Raw genomic sequence first — 19,489 nt, 5'->3', positions numbered from 1 at the left:
GCACCCAAAGAGGCAGGATGGCTGTAGATTCATTAACAGAAATAGCTGTTTTTACCAACCAAGTTGCAACTTCCTGCGGGTAGCATCTGGGTCTCCACAGTGGGGCTGGGCATACAGAGCCATTGGTGAATCGGGTTGATAGACTGTTTGGGGTCTCAAAAGCAGGGAGGGTGAGAACTGGATGCCAGAGAGCAGGTAGGACCCACCTCCAAAAATAGGGAGAAGGGCTTCTGCTCCCCCGCCCCACTATACCTGGATTATACCCATGTGGCTTCTGCTCTGCCCTATGACGTCACACAGTGTTGCCCAGGTGACCCAGCTGGGTGGACAAGCTCACAGCTTTTCCAGGTCTTGGCAGAGAAAGGGCCACCCACCCCTGTCTTTACCTTCCTGGGGGTACAAAGAGCTGATTGTTTCCGTTGCTGACCCCTACCCAGCTGGTCACAGCCCAGAGCCCTGAGGACACCTCCACTCCAAGAATGTCTCACTTCTGAGAAAGTTCCAGGCTGCCCCCCACCTCGCCATCTCCAACCCCCCACTGTTTCCCCCCATCTAGCTCCCAGAGCCAGCGTATGCCCCCCCAACCCGAGACAACACTGACGCTCTATACTGTTTGCCAAGCCCCAAGACTCCACGGTGCCCAGGCCAGCTGGGCAGGGCCAGTGCCTGGTCAGCCACCAATATCAGGTACTGGTCCCCAAGATTGTTAAACAAGGCCAAACACTCCTGCCCCCAAGAGGATGGGACGGAAAAAGAAAAAGGTGAGGGCTAGGGGCAGGGGTCATTCATCTGTACGAGCTCATCTCTCCTTCAAAGTCTCTTGCTTTATTTGCTCCTAAATCATGACAAAAGCTTCCCTTATCTGGGTCCCAGTTTTCACAGCCGTGAAATGGAGAGCGAGGTGGTCTCTCGGTGTTCTTCCAAGTTAGGCATGCTGTACTCTGGGGCCACGTGGGATCTGAATTCGGTGTGCTTGCAGGTGTTATCAGCTCCTGGTACCCTTACCTGGTTGCTTCTGTCTTGTATCCCCATGACCCAGAGAAAAATGTGGCTTGAATGGGTATAGTACCCCTGCCCCCGCATAGCCTGGAAAGGAGTTTTTGCTGTGTTGTCACAAAGGCGCAGAGACCCTACTGAGATGGCTCAACCATCCCCCTCCAGGATCTTCTAGGAGATTCCCACACTGATGTCCTGGGACTGCCAATGCTCTACCTCCACCATCCTCCACCCTTCCAGCCCTGGCCCAGACCCCTGCCCCAGGCCGCAGATGCTCCAACTCCTAGAAAGAAGGGCTTCTTGTTGGTTTTGATCACTGCTGTATCCCCAGAATTCAGAACAGTGCCTGACACATAGTAGGTGCTTAATAAATATCTGTGACAGAACAGCAAGACCTTGCCAGGAGGGGACTAAAATCTCTGAGTGGTGAAATGCAGACAGTTCAATATGAGGCCTCCCTTGTCTCCTGCTGACTGGCAAGGCTGAGCCTATGTCCTCGACTGTGCCAAGTACCGACTGGGGTGGCAGAATGAGCTAAGACCAAAGGCACCAGGTACTTGCTAACTTGGGAACACCCTCTCTTGCTGTTAGACTCAAACCAAATAGCTACAGGTGGCCCACTGTGGCTTCTACTTTATTACCCTTGACTTTGGTGTCTGGGGTTCCTGGTGTTCTCTACCCACAGCTGGCTCCTCCCCTTGACTCTACCCTTTAAGCTACTTTCTTGAATGTCACACACTCAGGACCAGGCACCAGGCTGGCCTGACCTAGAGGCCTTAAGCTGCCAGCTGGTCCTGAAGCTCATTCCCACCCGCCCACCCAAGCTGGGTTTGGGGATCCAAGGAGCATTCGTAGGAGCCCTGAGAAGGAAATGGATTTGTTTGATTTATTTTTTTAAATGCTTATTTAAAAAGAGAGTGTGTGAGAGAGAGAGTGTGTGCAAGCGGGGGAGGGGCAGTGAGAGAGGGAGAGAGAATCCCGAGCAGGCTCCGCACTGTCAGCGCAGAGCCCGACTTGGGATTTGAACTCACGAACCATGAGATCATGACCTGAACTGAAACCAAAGCGAGACGCTTAACCAACTGAGCCACCCAGGTGCCCCGGATTTGTTTTGTTTAATTCATAATTTTGTGGAACATTTTTTTTTAACGTTTATTTATTTTTGAGACAGACAGAGACAGAGCATGAATGGGGAAGGGGCAGAGAGAGAGGGAGACACAGAATGGGAAGCAGGCTCCAGGCTCTGAGCCATCAGCCCAGAGCCCGACGCGGGGCTCGAACTCACGGACCGTGAGATCGTGACCTGAGCTGAAGTCGGATGCTTAACCGACTGAGCCACCCAGGCGCCCCTTGTGGAACATTTTTAACGACTGGGTAGAATCTCCTATAAGAATGTTCATATTGTGTGCATATAGTATTACATATTCCTATTTCCTCTTTTGTGAAGCTTCTATTCATGTCTTTTTTATCGTGGTGATGCTTCCAGATCTCTGTGTATTGGGGGTATTCATCCCTTTATATATATTGCAGATATTTTCTCCTATTGGTTTTTTCTCTGGACTGTGGTGAATTGGAGGCTATTGTAGAAGTTGGTATGGATTGTTAATGTAATCCGAGCGATCAATCTTTTCTTCATGATTTCTGATGTTTGCGGCATCTTCGAAAGAGTCTTTCCTTGTCCAAACGCCACAACTCCCATGGCTAGTACTTACTAACAAGTACTGGCTACTTGGGTCATGAGCCCGAGGCCGTATACGCTGTGGCCCAGAGAAAGCTCGGCATGTCCAGAAAACACTAACAGGGCAGAGCAGAGACCTCACAAGGTGGAGACACAGACCCCATCCCACTTCTGCCCGCTAGCAAAGCCGAGGGCCCAGACACAAGAGCTTTGGTCTCCCTGAGCCTGATTCCCCACCTAGGAGAGGGCCCTCCAGTGGCCATTGTAACTCCCAAGCAAGTTTAGATGCTGAAACTAGAAGGAACATGAAGGGCCATTTTTTAACTCAAAGCCCTTAAGATACAGCTGGGGAACCTGAGTCCGGGTGAGGGGGGACTTTGGTCCTGATGCAGACACAGCTCCGAGGGAAGCCTGCAGATTGTCCTTCCAGAGGTAGGAAGGAAGGAAGGGGAAGGCTGAGAGGTTGGCCCACAGTCCCTGCTCCAGGCCTCCCTGGCCCTGGGCCCAGCCTGCCCAGCGGCACATGCCTGCGGCCCTCACCAGGAGGCGCCAGCCTGGCAGCTGGCCTCATGCCCAGAAGTGAAGCACGAGCAGTTTTTGTCCAGCCTCCTGGAAGCTGTATTTCCCAGAAGGCTGTCCCACAAGGGGAGGCATAGAGGCAGTAGGGGACAGAGAGAGGACACAACTCATGGGCCTGGTCTGCAGAATCACTGGTTGGGCTGTGATGCTGGGTCCTCACTTCTGGGGGCCATAGGAGGCTGGGGACAGGCCCGGTACCCCCACAGAAACAAGGGGGAGGGGGCCACCATCTTGGGCTTCTCCTGGGCATCAGGGTGATGGAGAGACACGTTAGTCACCTCTCCTGACCTCACTGCAGAACCTTAGGCCTTCCACAGGGAAGATTACAAAACCATTCCAGATATCCCCACTGACCAGGTGGGAAAAGTAAGACCCCACTGGGAGTTAGGGCAGACCTGGACTGAAACCTACATTTCTGGACACTCCAGGTCGCTGGTCTTGCTCCCCTGGCACTAAACCAGAAGACTAAGCCTGATGGAGAGTGGAGTGGGTTACGGGGGGCACCTCCCATCATGGCCTGGCAGGGGAGAGGGGGAGAGGGGGAAGGATAACTCTCAACACCTCTGCAGATGGTGATAGGCCCCCCCTGGGTCCTGCGGAGGGGGCCTTCCTCAGGCAGAAGGAGGGGTCTCTCTGTAGAGCTGGCACTTCTGGGGCTGGGGGTTTCTCACCTCCTAATTAGTCATCTTGTTAGTCAAGGACCACAGATTGTACCAAGAAGGCCTTTGTGATAACATCAGATCTGTAGGAAGTGAGGGAACAAGCCACAGGGATGGACATACAGGGGAAGAGGGACCTACCCAGACAAAGGCTTGAAGGTGGGAGCCAGCTTGGGATGTGCAAGAAACCACCCAGAGGCCAGCGGGGCTGGAGCCAGTGGGCAAGACGCCCAGGGGCATGAGGCGAGGTCAGTTTCCTGGGCCAGAGTGTGTAGGTCCTAACAGACCAGCGAAGCTCTGAAGGAAACAGGGAGCCGCTGTTTCGAGCAGTGACAGTTCTGGTCTGATTGAAATCTGTAAAGGATCACTCTGGCTGCTCTGTGAGATGGGCAGGGTAGAGGGAGTGCCAGAAAGGAAACAGTCAGGCATGCAGAAGGGGTCAGATTCTGGACATGGTTTCATGAGTTTGTTTTTTTTTTTTTTTTTAATGTTTATTTTTGAGAGAGAGAGTGCACGCGAGTGGAGGAGGGGCAGAGAGAGAGGGAGGCGAGGATCCTAAGCAGGCTCCGAGCTGTCAGCGCAGAGCCAGATGTGGGGCTCGAACTCATGAACCCTGAGATCATGACCTGAGCCAAAGTTGGACACTTAACGGACTGAGCCACCCAGGGGCCCCCTAGACATGGTTTGAAGGCAGGGCTGGCAGGCCATGCTGTCAGGGCTCATGTAATGTTCACCCCGCCACTGTCATCAGAACGGAATGACGTTAAGAGGCGTCAAAGTCCTCAGGCCCTTCCCTTTCCCTCTGCCCAGAGGCTTCTGAGAGCCAGGAGCCACTGCGCCCAGAACCCCCAGGCTCAAGGTGGGAGCAGACAATCTGTGGGGAACTGGGGCCCTCACACAGGAAGCAGGGCAGCTTCCAAACAGGCTGGTCCAAGCCCACATTGTCCCATTGGGGAAACTGACTCTCAGCATGACGGGGCTTCGGGTCCATGGTGTTGAGGAGCAGAGCTGGTTTAAACCCAGCTCTGCTGATGCTCGGTGCTCATCAGGACTGAGCCAGGAGATCCCCCTACCAGGGCCTGCCCCCTGTCAGGGTCTGACAGACTGAACTTGCTATTTTTTTTTTTTTAATGCTTATTTTTGAGAGAGAGAGGGAACACAAGCAGAGGAGGGGCAGAGAGGAAGCGACACAGAATCTGAAGCAGGCTCCAGGCTCTGAGCTGTCAGCACAGAGCCTGACACAGGGCTCGAACTCACCACTGTGAGATCATCACCTGAGCCAAAGTCGGACACCCAACCGACTGAGCCACCCAGGTGCCTCATGCAAACTTTCTAGATAAAAGGTCCCAACCCTTCAGGTCCTCCTCTTCCCAGCAGCCTTTCCTGATTGCCCGGCCGCTGCTTCTGTCTCCTCTCAGCAGCTCTCACTGAATACCATGGTCCTTCAGGCCCTGAGTCACAAGCTGGTGAGCTGGTGAGCTCCCACATGTGTGTCCGCTTGGGGCAGCCAGCCTAGGGGGCGCCATGTGCAGGCAGGTGCCACTCCTTCCTGGTGCAGGGTTCTCTGGGGAGAAGAGAGAGGGGCATCTGGGACAGACACGTTTGTTCCTTTTCATTAATGCCTTGGGTGACTCCATGGATGTGGATGAACTTTGTAAACTGTAAGGGGCTGTGCACAGGAAGGACCTAAGGTGACAGATGGACTGGGCTGAGGTTACAGGAGAGACCGAGGGAGAAGGCCAGCTGCAGGTGGGATTTAGGAATTAGAGGCAAGGGCACCCACAAAAGCAAAGGTTTTAGCAGTGAGACTGGACTTGAGAGATGAAGGCCTGTCTCCCTCCGCAGGAAGCGATCACGGACTGGGGCAGACGTGGGGTGTGGGACAGAGGTAGGGAGAAGATGGGGTCAAAGGCAAGTGCCCTATAGTTCCAAACTGGGTGGGGGTGGGGGATGACAAAGGGAAAGGAACTTGGTGGGGAGGGGATCGGTGAGGGACTGGAGTTCTAAGGAGGCAGTAAGGGCAGGGGACCACCGGCAAGAAGCCACTCAGCCCTGGCTCTCTCCACAGGTCACTGAGAGCCCAGAGGAGCCCCTGAACACCTCACAGAGTGTGGAATCTGTCACCAGCCACCTGTCTCCCCCTAATAAGGAGACCATCATGGTCACTATCCATGGGGCCACCAACCTACCCACCTGCAAGGATGGCTCTGAGCCGTGGCCATACGTGGTAGTGTAAGTGGTGCCGGGAGTAGGGGCAGGGGCTGGTGCCGGGCTGTGAGCAGAAATCAGTGGACGGATATTTGGAATGTGAGCAACCAAAGGTTGGGGGAGGGGACCGTGATACCCAGAGGGGAAAGCCAAGTGTGAATCACACAGGGGCTGGAGGCTCTGTGCGTGTGAGGCCTGACATCTTCCCTGCTGCGTGGGAAGCTGTTCACCAGGACTGGGGAAGGAAGGAAGAGCCACTCCTTGATCCCACAGCCAGCTGGGCAGGGCTTGGCCACAGTTTGACCTCAGGGAGGCAGGGCCCCTGGATACAGAAGCCTGGGCTGGGCTCGGAGTGGGGTGGTGGTCAAAGGAAGAAGGCCTGAGCCTGCCTCTCCGGGACTCTGGGTGCCCCATTCCCCCATGCCCTATTCTGGGGTAGGTCCTCACAGCCATCTTCCTCCTTGCCCCCCCCCCCCACTTCTCAGGTCATTTCTATCTTAGGGACTTCCCTAGTTCTGGTCCTTTAATGCACCCCACGTCCCCCGTCAGCCAGCTGCAATCAGGCTGCACGCTTCTCCCAGCCCGGTGGCCGAGTGAGGCCTGCCACGCCATCTGCTGCCCACGCTGTGGGCCTCACTTCTCCCAGGAGGGCATCAGGGGGTGACAGGGTGTCCATCCGGCCAACCTTCCGTACGGAGGTCGGACATCCGTTCAATCTTGGTTGTGAAGCACTGCACAGTAACCCCTCCGCCAAGCTTGTCATCCCTGAGCCCCTCTGTAAAGAGTGGGAGCCACGAGGGCCTCCCCACAAGCTACTCTACACCTCCCCTCCTCTACTAATTCCAGTTCAGTGCCTGCCTCAGGCTTTTGCCCACATGTCCTTTGGGGGAGTGCCTGCCCCAGCCCTCACCCAACACCTGCTGAAATCCCACCTTCAAAGCCTTATTCTTGACTGCCTCCTCCTCCAGGCAGCCACCAGAGTTGAGCTCTCCTCTCTGGAGCTGCACAGCAATGGCAACTCTGATCTGACACACTTCACATAAATACAGTTATGGGCTGTTCTTCTGTTCCCCAAACTGGGGCTCCAGAGGACACATCCCAGGTCTTCCATTTCCCCCACAATGCGCCCAGCCTGGGCCTGAGCGCCTGACTTAGGGATCAAGGAGCCACGGAGACAGCCAGCCAGTAGCTATGACAACAACCCCCGCACCTCCACACAGTTGAAAGGAGGGTAGATGGTGTGCTGGAGACCAACAGGTGGGACACTTGGCTTGTCTCAAAAGGCCCATTTCCACCCACCCACCCAGCTCCTCGGCCCTCCCCTCCCCCAACTCCATTTCCGCCGTGAGGAGGGACAGGTGGCAGAGAGTGGGCTTGGCAGGGAGCTCGCCTTCTCCCCTCAGCTATTTCCATAAACCAATTATCGCCGATCATCTCGGGAGATTGAGGCCCTGCCTATCACCAAGCCAGCCTGGGCGGCGGGGCGGGGAGCGGGGCGCCGCGTTGCTCTGCGGAGGGCACCGCGACCCTCGCCTTCACCCGGTTGCCATGGGAACGCGCGGCGGGAGCCCAGCCGGCCGGAGCCTGGGTGAGGGGTGTGGGGGCGGCGGGGAGAGCGCATGGCTGCACCCATCTCCACCCAGGGAGAGGGCAGGGAGCAGAGCCCGGCGGAGCCTGCGGCCCCGAGTCCCGGGGCCGGGGCGTTCCAGGGCTCCTGGCGGCTGAGCCGCCACCAGCCCCGGGGGTGCTAATGAGATGCAAATGACAGCAGAAGGGAGGGCTTCTGAGAAGGAAGGCCCAGCTGTCAGGAACCTGAAAGAGGCTTTCACAGCGAGCCCCCAGCCCCAGGCAGGAACCCCAAAGGGACGACCCAGACCCTCAGAAGCCAGAAGCCCTGGGAAGAATCTGATGTGCCCTGGATGTCTGATTCCACGTACGCCATTAACAAAGCAGACCACAGGCATGAGAAGCCAGTCCCCCGAAGCTTTCCTTCCTCTCACGATGAATATTGCAATGCTTAAAATAGATAGGGTTTATATTTAATATATATTAATGATATTGATCTTCCATAGTCTTTCAAAACACTTTTTCTCATCATTCTCATGCCTGTGTTTCTGGTGCCCTCGGCTTGGTCTCCTGGCTGAGCCTCCTGCTCTCTGCCATCCCTAGGGGTCTCACCTCTGGGGCTTCCTGTCCCTGCCTAGTTCCGCCCTCTCTCTGGGTCTGTTGCATCCCCAGCAGGCCGACCTGCGGGGACAATGGTGGAGTAGGAGTTAAAGCACAGGCCTAAGAGTACCCCGGAGTCATTTACTCATTCAGCCCATGAGTGGGGAGCTGAAGAGAACTCAGTTCTAATGATGGGGACTCCCTAGCTGGGGGCTTGGTCACTTCACTCCTGTGCAGGCTCCAGCCTCAAGCCAATCTAATATAATAGAGCACACCTCTCGCCATGATTGACCCAGATCAAGAAGTCCACATGGCTCATCTTGTGGTTCCAACTCTTTCCATCTGAGCCATTGACCTGCTTCCAGTCTGACCCCTATACTCCTCCAAAATAGCTTTCTCTAAAATGACGGCTGTGCTTGACCCCATTACGTCCGCTGGGCATCTCATCTTTCCAGATGCTGGCCTGTCCCAGGTTTCAACCCTTGGTCGCTCCTCTTCCTCTGTACTGTCTGCATAACATCCTCATCCTGCTGCCAGTAGTCATGTTCCTCCCCCCACCCCAACGTCCCCCCCACCCCCACTCCATCCCTGAGTCTGTAAATGTGTCTCCTGTATCTGAAATCTGGCTGCTTCTCTCTGCCGGCTCGCCCCACCTTAAGCTTCTGCACTTTTCTCTTCTTAGCACATCTGATCTTACCCATCTTCAAACCCCAAGGGTTCTCACTGCTCCCAGGGTAAAGAGGATTCTAGACCCAGCAAGGTTGGGTCCTTGCGGCCCCCTCCAGATCCCCAGCAGCATGACTCCCATCTCCCTTTCTTCGCTCCAGCTGTACCACGTGTCTATCTCTCAGTTCTCCGAGCAGACCCTGTTTCCTCCCTCCCTAGGCCTTTCAGGATCCCTCCCCCAGAACATTCTCCCTTCCCCTCCCCTCTTTGGATCCCAGCTAAATCACCTCCTCCAGGAGGTCCCCCCTGACCTCCCAGACCAGGCCAAAGTTTCCTACATTCCACGCCTCCCTGGGACTTTTTACTTCTGCAGTGTCACAGCTGGTGTCACAAGTTTGATGTGCTTTCATGGGATTCCTGGCTTACTCTTCCTCGAACCTACCCCCATAGTGGCCCTCTAGTTCAACAAGTGACCACCAGGTCTGTATTGCTCCCCATTCTATCCCTACTATTTAACGCAGCACCCGGAGCATAGGAGGCTGTCAATAACTGTTGAATGAATCCGGCCCCATTTCTAGCTTGCTCTGTGACTTTGGGAAGGTTCCTTGTCCTCTCATTGCTCAAATGCCTCTCCTAGGAAGCTGCCTCAGAGGGCTGTAGGGATGGGGAGCCAGTAGGAGATGCTGACAGATGTAAAGTATGACACAGAGTAAAGGTTACCCCCAGTGCCCACGGTGGGCATGGAAGATCTGTCAGAAGAAAGCGGTGGGGCAGTGGAGAAAAGCGAGAATGGGATCAGGAAACCCCAGAATCTGGCTCACTGCCCCTGACAGGGTAGTCCCTGTCCCTCTCTGAGTCTTAGTCTTCCCGTGGCCAGGATGTCCATTCTGGTCTCTGTGCTGTTTCAAGGCTTGCCAAGCTGATTCGTGCTCTGGCCTGGGAAATAGTGTCCGTTCTTAAGAGACAACAAGAGCCCCAGCTGTACATGCAAGACAGATTCCAAGTCCAGGTCTGCTGGGCCAGTGCCCGGGCCCCAGGTCTCCCCTGACCGATCTGAGCCTGAGCAGTGCCCAACACCTGCCTCCTGGCCTGGCACAGAGAGACCTGCCAGTCAGAGCCCAACAGGGACCAGGAAGACAGTGGCCCTGACAGGTGGGGGGGGTGCCCTCACAGGCAGGGTCTGGGGAAGGGGCCAGCCAGGAGACATCCTGTGGGGTTCTAACCCTCGGCCAAAGGATTGGTGGCTGGGTTGCCAGTTGGCAGTGGCTGCTCTGACCGCCTGCTGCCCAGAGCTAAGGAACAGGGCTGGAGCCAGGACCGGGAGGGGAAGGGCTGCTTCCTCTGTGCACGTGGGGGAAGGCTTGGCCGGAGCCACAGTGGGCGGGGCAGAGCACAGGTCAGAGCCAGTGAGTCATATTTGGAGGATCTTTGGTTTTCTTGGGTGAGCCTGAGAGCCCTGACCCTGGTCCCAGACTGAGACTGACCTTGGTCATACGCTGAGCCCTGACTCCGGTCATAGACTGAGCCCTAATCACACACTGGGCCCCTACCCTGGCCACAGACGGAGCTCTGACCCTAGTGACTAATTGGAGAAAGTACTGAAAGTAGGACAATTGTGTAAGGTCCTGGTAGGAGAAGGTTAAAGGTCATATTTACCAAGTGCCTACCATGTACTTGGCAAATATGCTAGGAATACGTGTGTTTGTCCATGTGTGTGTACGTGTGTGTGTGGTATATATGTGTTTCCCATGATTTAATCATCACTTAGTCCTTTGAGCTAGGTAAAATATTATCCCCATTTTGCAGATGAGGTCACTAAGGGCTCAGCATATTGCTGTGAGGTGGCCAGAGTCACAGAACTATAGTGCATACCCAAGCCAGGATCCAGGATTCCAAAATCTAAAAGCTTTTTCAACCTCACTCCCTGACTTGATCCTCACGCAGTGGCTGCCCCTCCCAGAAGGGGTGTTGGCCTCAGGGTCCTAACCCAGACTTCCAGAGAAGATCCAGTGAGCAGTCTGAAGACCCTTCCTGGGATGTGGATTGCCCACACTTTCCCCCCGCCTGGCTGTGAGCCTTGGCCAAAGGCTCCAGAGGGCAGGGATTTGGGCAGAGTGGGTGGAGGCCTGGCATGACTCATAGGTGACCCGTGAGCTTGTCTCAGCAGCCAGAGGGATGGGCTCAGCAAAAATAACAAAAATACACACAGTGACAGTGAGCATGGGACAGCGCCAGGAAAAAAGCAGCCCCCATTTGCTGATGGTGGCCCACGCTGAGCTCACGCAGAGCTCGGTTCTTCTGCACCCTGGCTCTAATACAGCAGCCCTGGCAGGCAGGTTGCATTAGCCGCATGTGATGGCCAAAGAGGTCAAGACCCAGGGAAGTGAAGGGACTTGTCTGGTTGGCCAGTAAGAATGGAGCAGAAAAGATAAGTGTCCCTGTTTGGCCACTAGTGACTCCCTCTGGTAGAGGCCAAGGTTCCTTCCCTTCCAGCAGGATGCTTGTGGGAAAAGGCACAGCATGGGGGAGAAGGCCCTGGAGAGGCCTGAGAATCTCGGGTCTTATCTCCCCTGCAGAGTCCCCAGCCTATGGTATGGCCAGACCTCTCCACACCTTCTCCAAATGATGTCAGTCCCTTGAGGCTCAGAGCCTCAGAATTTTTGTTCAGTGAGAACGGCCTTGTATCCCAGAGCTGTAAACACAGCTGGTGTCAGTGGTTAAAAGGGGAGGGTTGCCTGAGACCATCCCCCACCCCCGCAAGCCAGACTGAAGCCATAAGGATCTTTCCAGATGTTCCCCTATCACCGCCATGCAGGGCCCCTGAGGTCCTTCTCATGCCCGAAACACTTATTCAGACCCAAAAAGCATGAGCTCTTCTGCAGAGGCACTGGAATCCTGGAGGGCAGCCCAAGAGGCCAATGCTTACCAAGAGAAGCAAGTTTTAATGGGGAGATTTCAGGCAACGAGGCAGGCCGGTGGGGAGCTTTCCTGGTGTCCTCATTGTATAACACACAGGCTGTCTCGGCTGCTTATTTCTAAGCACGGGCAAAGCTGCTGACAGGGCCCCTCCTTCCCCCACCCCTGCCTCCGGGGCATCACAGATGGCCAGGAAGTGGGGTCCCCCCTCGGGGCTTTGACTGGCTTCTGTGTCCCTTGCTTCCCACCTCAGGCTTCCAGGTCAGATGCTGCATGGTCTGGCATCCATCAAAGAGGGAGGCAGGCTACTGGACAGGGAACTGGGGCTTGGGGTCCAGTTCAGCTCCTCCTGCCCTTGTGCTGTCTCCCTACACGCAGTGAGCTTCCATCAGAGGGAGGGGCACCGGGGGCAGCAAAGTCCGTGCCTTCAGGCCTGAGGAGCCGGCTCCACAGATGCTGAAAGCGGCCGGGTGTGTGAGACCAAGTCAAGAGCGCAGGGCTCCTTCGGGGAAGCAGCCCCCAGTCAGCCCCTCAGGTTCCTGCCGTGGAGGACTGTAGGCTTGGGTTGTGGGCTGTCTCTGTTTTTCATGAGAAGTCAGAAATCCACATTGTTGTGTAAAATTAGCCAGTTTCTACACACAGACCAAACACCTCTACGCAGCTGAATCTCTGGGCCTCGCATCTTCTCCTCCCTGATCCCTCCACCCATTCAGACTCAGCCTCCAACTTGGCCAGCTGTCCTCTTCTCCCAGGGGCCTCCCCGTGGGGACCCACTCTCTATATGTGTCTCAGAGGCACACCCCCCTTCCTGAAGCCCCCTCTTGCTTCACTTCCAGGACGAGCCTCCTTTGATTCCCTCTTCTCTCTGGCCACTCCTCTGTGGGATCTTTCACCCTATACCTGGTCAATGTTGGTGCTCCCTGTTTAGTCCTTGGCATCTCCCTGGGTCTCTCATTCCCCCCCCACTCCCTTAAGATCCCCCTCATCCCAGGCTACCCCCAAGCCCCGTCCTGAAGGTCCAGGAATGTCTAGCTCCAGCCCAGTCCTCTCTCCTGCCCTGCAGCCCCATGGACCCACCAGCCGATGTATACTCCACTTCAGACTCGGCCTTCCCAAACTGGCCTTCTCGTCCCCTTCCCCCGCTGCCCCCCTGGGGCTCACCATCCATCCAGAGGCCTGTGAGATATGGAACACTGTCATGAGCTCAGAGATGTTTAAAGGATGAGCCCACGCAGTCGGTAAGGCTGAGACTCAAACCCACAGCCTGTGAGCCTGAACACTAAGCCACTCTCTCCGGCCTTCAGCATGACTGGCCCAGAAATGCTCAGGAGGCTGTGGGGTTTTATCCCTGGGGAGGGCAGGCGGTGGCTGCCCCCAAACAAAGGTAGGGGCAGATTTGCTGGCCCTGAGTAGGGAGAGAGGTTGATTGTCCTGTGTCTCCCTCCCTGTCACCCGTTGCCTGACTTTCGGGCAGCTCTGGGGCCTGTGGAAAGTGCCGTGTACATGCTAGGGTGCCCTGGGGGTGTTGGAGAAGCAGGGCTTGGGGCCAGCCTGTGACTGTGACTGGGGGCCCTTAGGATGTCAGTGTGGCAGGAAAACCAGACCCAGGATCTGGCCCTGGGGCCCCAGGGCCTTTGGGGAGCCCAGTCCGCGCAGCTGGGCTCTGCTTCCCTCCCTTTGAGGATGTACTTTGGGCTTAGAACTTGAGATCTGAACCCTCGTCCCAGGCCAACAGCTGCTTCTGAGGCAGTACTGAGAAGCTGCCCCAGATTAGAGCAGGTTCCCAGCAGTCTGGGCCAGGGGCCTGGCCTAGCAGAGCTGGAGAGGAAAGGAAGGTTCTTCCACATCTTCCCCCATTCAGTAAACACTTGCTGGGTCCCACTGTGCCTAGGTGGGAACTGGAAACAGCTTCAGCAGTGACAAGACAAGCCCTTGAGGGGCTCACCTAGCATATGTGTGTGTGTGTGTGGGGGGGTACTAAACAGATAATACCCACTTGTCCTTTGCCCACAGTCTCCCAAGGCAGAGGGCGACTGAGCAGGCTCCAGACCCCAGCCAGCACTTGGGTATTTGGGCCCCTCGGGAAGGCTGGTCTCTTGGGAAGGGGGCAGGAGGCAGGGCTCTATGTCTGAGATTCCAGACTCAGAATGTGGACCATACACCATGCAAGTTAGGCCAGAGACAAGAATGAGAGTGATTCAGGTCATTCTCCTGAGGTTGGGAAGTTCACCTATAGGTCTGTCCACATTCCTCCTGCGCTAAGGCTACATCCATGAGAAGTTGATACTCAGAGAGGGGGTGTTCAGAGTGATCAAGAAGGATCTCAAGTCATGGAGAGACCTCCCAGGGCTGTTTCACCCAGGCCTATACCTTGCCAAGGGACTATCATTTCATCCCGTAGGGCCATGGTATTTCCTAGCCAGCTGTACCCTCTCCCCTCTTCCTAAGATGTTTCTCCGGGCCCCTCGCCAAGCAAGGCCACAGGGTAGACCGCAGCTGGACACTCCAGAGGCTGGCAGATAACACTTGCCCATGCACCACCTCCTGCTTCCATGGAGAGAAAAGTTTTCCCTAGAAAACCAGGAAATCCTCCCTGGGAGAGGATGCAGGGTATGACCATGCCCAACAGACTGGAGCTTGAGTCTGGCTTTGCACCCATCACAAAATTCTGTGGGGTGAGGTTTTGCCCTGGGTCGTATGGACCGAATCCCCCTGCCCTGCTGCCTCCCTGAGCATGGAGAGGGGTGCGTGGTTGACCCTGAGGGGCTCCCCTGAGAACAATGGGATAATTTCAGATGAAGTATGGGTAGGAAAGTGAGGAGCAGAATTCTTGTTTTGTAGAAAGAATTTTCCCTCTACCTGAGTGCTCGTTTCTGATTTCCCGGGCAGCACCCGCCCCCTGTGGGAAGGTACAGTGGGGGGAGGGGGGGAGCAGCCATGCCCATGTGGACGGGGAGTTGGCTGGCCTCCAGTGCTCCAGAGTCAGTTGTTCCTTAAATCGAGGCCCACCTGTAGTGGTGTAGCACCATCAGCAATTAGTGATGGTTCATTAGAGTCCAATTAATAAATGAAACCCAGGATGAGAGCCATTGCTTTGCTGAGAATAACAGCCCTTCTTATGCCTCAAGTGGCAGCCTCCCAAGAGCTCACAATCCACAAGAACCAGCTGTACTGGGGGCTGGGTGGGGGGCACACATGGAGGGGGGATGTTGATGGTGATGGGCTATTGTCTGGTACAGTGGGAGGGGGAGAGAAAGGAGCTTCAGACCAGACATTCCTGCCTGGGGTCTTAGCTCCTCTTTTGAGGAAGCCTTCTTGCCCAGCAATCCCAGGGGAGCCTGGCCAAGGCCAGAGGTAAGAAGGCAGGGCTTTCTCCTCCTTCCTGTCTGGCCTCAGAGGACAATGCACATGGGTGTGGAGAGAAGAGGGCTGGAAAAGGCACGAGGTCAGGGAGGACCACAAGCCTCCCTGTTGTCTCTGCTACCCCAACCCACGTCCCAACACACTGACCCTGGGTCAGCCAGCCATGCCCTCCCCAGACCTGTTCACGGCTCCTCAAAGCCTCAGGCTCTATCCTCCGATTGGAAAAGTTCTCATCTCTGTCTGTTCAAGCCCTGCATCCTCCAGGAAACCTTGCCTCCCCAGTCCGGCCCAGGCAGGGTCACAAACCCCAGAACCCCACCTTTGACCACCCCATTCAGGTGACCACCTCTGCAGGGGCCAACTCTCCCATTCTACCCCTGTTGCATAAGGCTGGAGACCTGGGCAGGGGACAGGTCATTGTTTTTTTTTGTGCCCTCCAGGGATGGAAGGAGGTCCATGCCTGGGAGTCTGGCTGCCTCAGACTTCTGGGGGATGGGGAGGCTGGCCTTCCTGACCCAGAGGCTGACATGGAGAGTGCAAGTAGAGGGGAACTGCGCTGCCTTCTCAGGACAGAATGGGGTCCAGTCATGACACACTGGGCATCTGGCCTTAAGGAATCTTAGTCTGAACCTGTTTCCTCACCTGCCTCTAAGTTTCCCAGGTGAGCAAGTGATAGGGTTGTAGAGGACCCGGTCAAAAGATTACAAGGCCTCTTGTTCTGCCATCCATCTATGTAAAGGTTCTGCCCTTCGTCCATCTTCATTCTGCCCAAGCATCTCCTTCCTTGGGGCTTCTGGGAACATCCTTCTGGTCTTCCAGGATTCCGGGTCCTGCCTAGCCAGGACCCCTGCAGCCAGAACAGATCCAAATTAGGGTCCTCCCTTTCCCCCTGATACCCTAGGGGCTGCCCTGGGATCGACACTCAGGACAGGCAGGTGGTCTGCATCCTGAGCTTCCAAAGCCCTGGACCCTGTCAAGGCCAGACTTTGACATTTGTTCATGCTCTGACACCTTGAGGAGTGTGGGAGACCAAGCAGACAGGCAGGGCAAGTGCAGGGGGTGGGCTTAGAGAACTGAGAGGCAGCTTGAGGGCTGGTACGTGGAGGAGGGTATGGAGATGGCACACAGATGTGTGGCACACAGACCTCCCTGGGGAAGCCTGTGTATCCGTGCACACATACACGTGCACGGGCTGGTGGAGGGGCTGGTCAGGGGAGCCTTCCTGGAGGCAGGGACAATGGCACACACCCCCACCCCTAGAGGTATACATGCTTTAGAGGGCATTTCAGAGGATGTGTGGAGGGTGGGGGAATGGCTCAAGAGCCTGTACTCACCACCCCATCAGTGCCCTGTACTTTCCCACTGCCCACCTCACCGACAGCCTCTGGGGCCAGACAACAGTCTCCCTTAGTGACAGTGTAGAAGGAAAGCAAAAAATCTGGCTTCTTCCCTCCCACTCACAGATGTGCTTGGGCCTGGCCCCCACCCCTGCTTGGGTGGGAGCCCCAGGGCCTCCTGGCAGCTTTGTCAAACACACACATACCCCTCCAGTGCGCTGGGGGGTGGGCCTGGTAGGGAGGGGTTTCTGTTTCTTGGCAGTTTGGGACCCAGGATTGCTAAACTGTACCCCTGAACCCAACCCCAGTTCCATCCTGGTATGACTGCCCCTCCCATGGCTGGATTAAGTCTAAGCCCCTGACAGCAGGCTCCCAGCCTGGAGCACCCAGCAGCTCCCCCAGGGCTTGCCTGCGAGAGCCAGGCCAGGGCTCTAAGGATCGGAGGGAGGATCCTGCTCTTATAGTAAGCTCTTATAGTAAGCTATATGGAGGCAGGTCCTGGAGAGGTCCCCTGGGCTCGGAAGCTTCCCTGGGAGACCCATCAGGGGCCAGGGGTCCTACAACCTAGCCTTCCATGTGCCCAGCTGAGAGGTGCAGAATGGGAACTAGGAGCAAGGAGTGAACTGGCCCCCTTTGCCCCTCTAGATCTCTAGTTTCTAGAATAGCATCAAGGCCTGAAGGAGTCAGCTGTGCCAGGAAAAGCCATTACCCTGACAGCCTCCCTCCACCTGCTAAAAGCCTCCCTCCTTCCCCTGGGGCCTCACCCCTCCTGAGTTATTTCATCTCCACTCACCTAGCTCTGACAGACCTCTCCTGGTGAGAGAAGGGAGGAAAGGGATGCTTGCTTAACCCCTTCTATGCCTGAGCAGCTCCCTTGGCCTTGTCCATTGTCCTTCCCCATCTCTTTCCACCTGGAATCCCTCCTGCTGGCAAGAGGGAGACAGGCTGGCAAGTACAGGTCATGGGTTCCGACCTGCATTCTGTCACTGCACTGCTTGTGGTTCAGGTCCCTTGCTCACCGTCAGTCTGTCTGCTCTGAGCACTGGGTAGCCCCCAGGGACACAAAATACTGGGTGTCCGTGCAGGAGCAGGTTAGATGTTTGGGGTGTAGAGGACTGACCTCATCCTTATATAGAGTGTAAGGCACAGAGGGGCAGGAGGAGGGGCTCAGACGGCACCCCTGAGTTAGCGGAGGTTAGCAAGTCAGGAGGCAGGGAGCTCCAACCCCTGCCAGCCTTGATGCCTTCTCCTCTCCAGCCTGGCAGCCTCCTTCACAGCCCCGGGCCAGAGGGGCCTTCTTCGCAGGTGTGCGGAGACGAAGTGTCTGGACCAGGGCTGAGTCTGGGAGGCATGCCCCTCATCATCCCAGCCCTCTCTCGGTGCTCCCCTGCCCCTGCCAGGCTGCCTTGGGTCAGCGACTTTTGAGAAACACCCAGCTTGTGTCATACATGAGGGAATAACATGAACTGGGGCCTTCTGTGTGCCAAGAGCTTAACATGCTTTCTTCCCAGTCCTTATAACCACCCTGGGAGGGAGGTCCCACCTACAGAGGAGGAAACTGAGGCTCAGAGAGGACAGGTGGCCTGGTCAAGAGGTAACTGCGGCCTCAGACCCAGTTGTGTGTGGCTCTGAAGCCTGTCCTCTCCCCAGGACTCCATACCTTGGCCACGGCAGCCCGAGATCCTCAGAGGTAGACCCAGAGTTGGGGTCAAGATGGGGGGACACCAGGCCAATTAAAACAATTATGATGATTTAAAGGGCAATTAAAACGATTATGATGATTAGCACCATCATGATACTTAACAACATGCCAACTACTTTACACACATGAATTCATCTCATGCCCACAACCGCCCTGCATTATCAACCCCATTTCACAGGTGAAGGAAGTAACGTATCACAAGAGCATGTACCTTGACAAAGTCACACAGCTAATAAGGGGCAGAGCTGCGATTAGGAACTCCAGGGACCCTGTTGTCATCACCAGGCCACACTGTCTCTCAGCTAAAGCAGAGAGGAATCTCCAGCTGGGCCCTGGAGCTTGGAGACAGGACTCTTACAAGAATGGCTGTCCACAGGAGTCCTGTAGACAATTGGGGAGCAAAGATCCAGGCTGCTGTGTCACTCAAGTCCAGAGGCCAGAGGGAGCAATGAGGACCAGGGGGCTCTGAAGGCTTCCTGGAGGGGAAGAACAGGGTGGGCTGGGAAGGCCACAGGCTGATTTAGCTACCATATGGGGCACTTTGGCTCTGAGTTTCTGGGCCAGCTCGCCTGCGCCACACTCCCTTTGGGGGCCTCCAGGATAGGGCCAAGGCTGGTGAGGACACCATCTGTGCTTCCGCCTGGGGAACCATTGGTGCACAGCACCTCCCCCTCCTGAATACAAGGCATGGCTCCCCCTGCTCCAGGCTCTCTGGGATGGTTCCTCACCCATGATTGCTGCAGTTAATGTAGCAGCGCTATTTACAGCCCGAACATAATAACCTCCTCAACAGAAGAAGTATTAACTCTCTTGCTGAACTGTTTGATGGCTCGGGAGCTCAGGGACATAAGTGTCAGATACCTGTGGGATGCACTGGGAAGCAGAGGGCCCAAGATCCCACCTCTCCTTGGACAGGCTGGCCCTGCACAACCCCTCACCGCCCCCCTGCCTTGCCCCGTGCCCAGCTCTAAGTGTCCAGCCCAGGGCCCTGCACGAAGTGGGTGCTGCAAAAGGCAGTAGTGTACATGTGCTCCGTTGAAAAGGTTCAGAGCCCAGGAAGCTGGGCCGAGCCTTGGGAGTTGGGCCAGCAGCTTAGGGAAATGAAGGTCAAAGGAGAAGCCAGCCGGGCGGGCACCACACAGCCGCCCTGCCCAGAGACTTCCTTCCACTGAACAGAACCTAGAGAAGAGAGTCAGGATGGGGAGTCTATGCACACAGG

The 19,489-nt window shown here is 56.0% G+C and overlaps 1 protein-coding gene across 10 annotated transcripts in view; it reads left to right on the top strand.

Annotated features, from left to right (window-relative positions):
* The first annotated feature begins 335 nt into the window (after positions 1 to 335).
* CCDC33 (coiled-coil domain containing 33) overlaps positions 336 to 19,489 on the top strand; it is a 90,127-nt gene continuing 70,973 nt past the window's right edge. For 7 of the 10 annotated variants that reach the window (XM_042988406.1, XM_015538668.2, XM_042988403.1 and 4 more), the window contains exons 1-2: positions 336 to 761; positions 5,981 to 6,144. In XM_042988406.1, coding sequence (XP_042844340.1) covers positions 741 to 761; positions 5,981 to 6,144 — 185 coding nt within the window. In that variant the 5' untranslated portion in view covers positions 336 to 740. Of the gene's footprint in view, positions 762 to 1,459; positions 1,550 to 5,980; positions 6,145 to 19,489 lie in introns of those variants that run through there. The other 3 variants (XM_042988404.1, XM_042988405.1, XM_042988407.1) reach the window with 3 other exon arrangements.

Source organism: Panthera tigris, chromosome B3, assembly GCF_018350195.1.
Source record: "Panthera tigris isolate Pti1 chromosome B3, P.tigris_Pti1_mat1.1, whole genome shotgun sequence".
NCBI lineage: Eukaryota > Metazoa > Chordata > Mammalia > Carnivora > Felidae > Panthera > Panthera tigris.
This window is presented reverse-complemented; position numbering and strand designations above follow the sequence as displayed.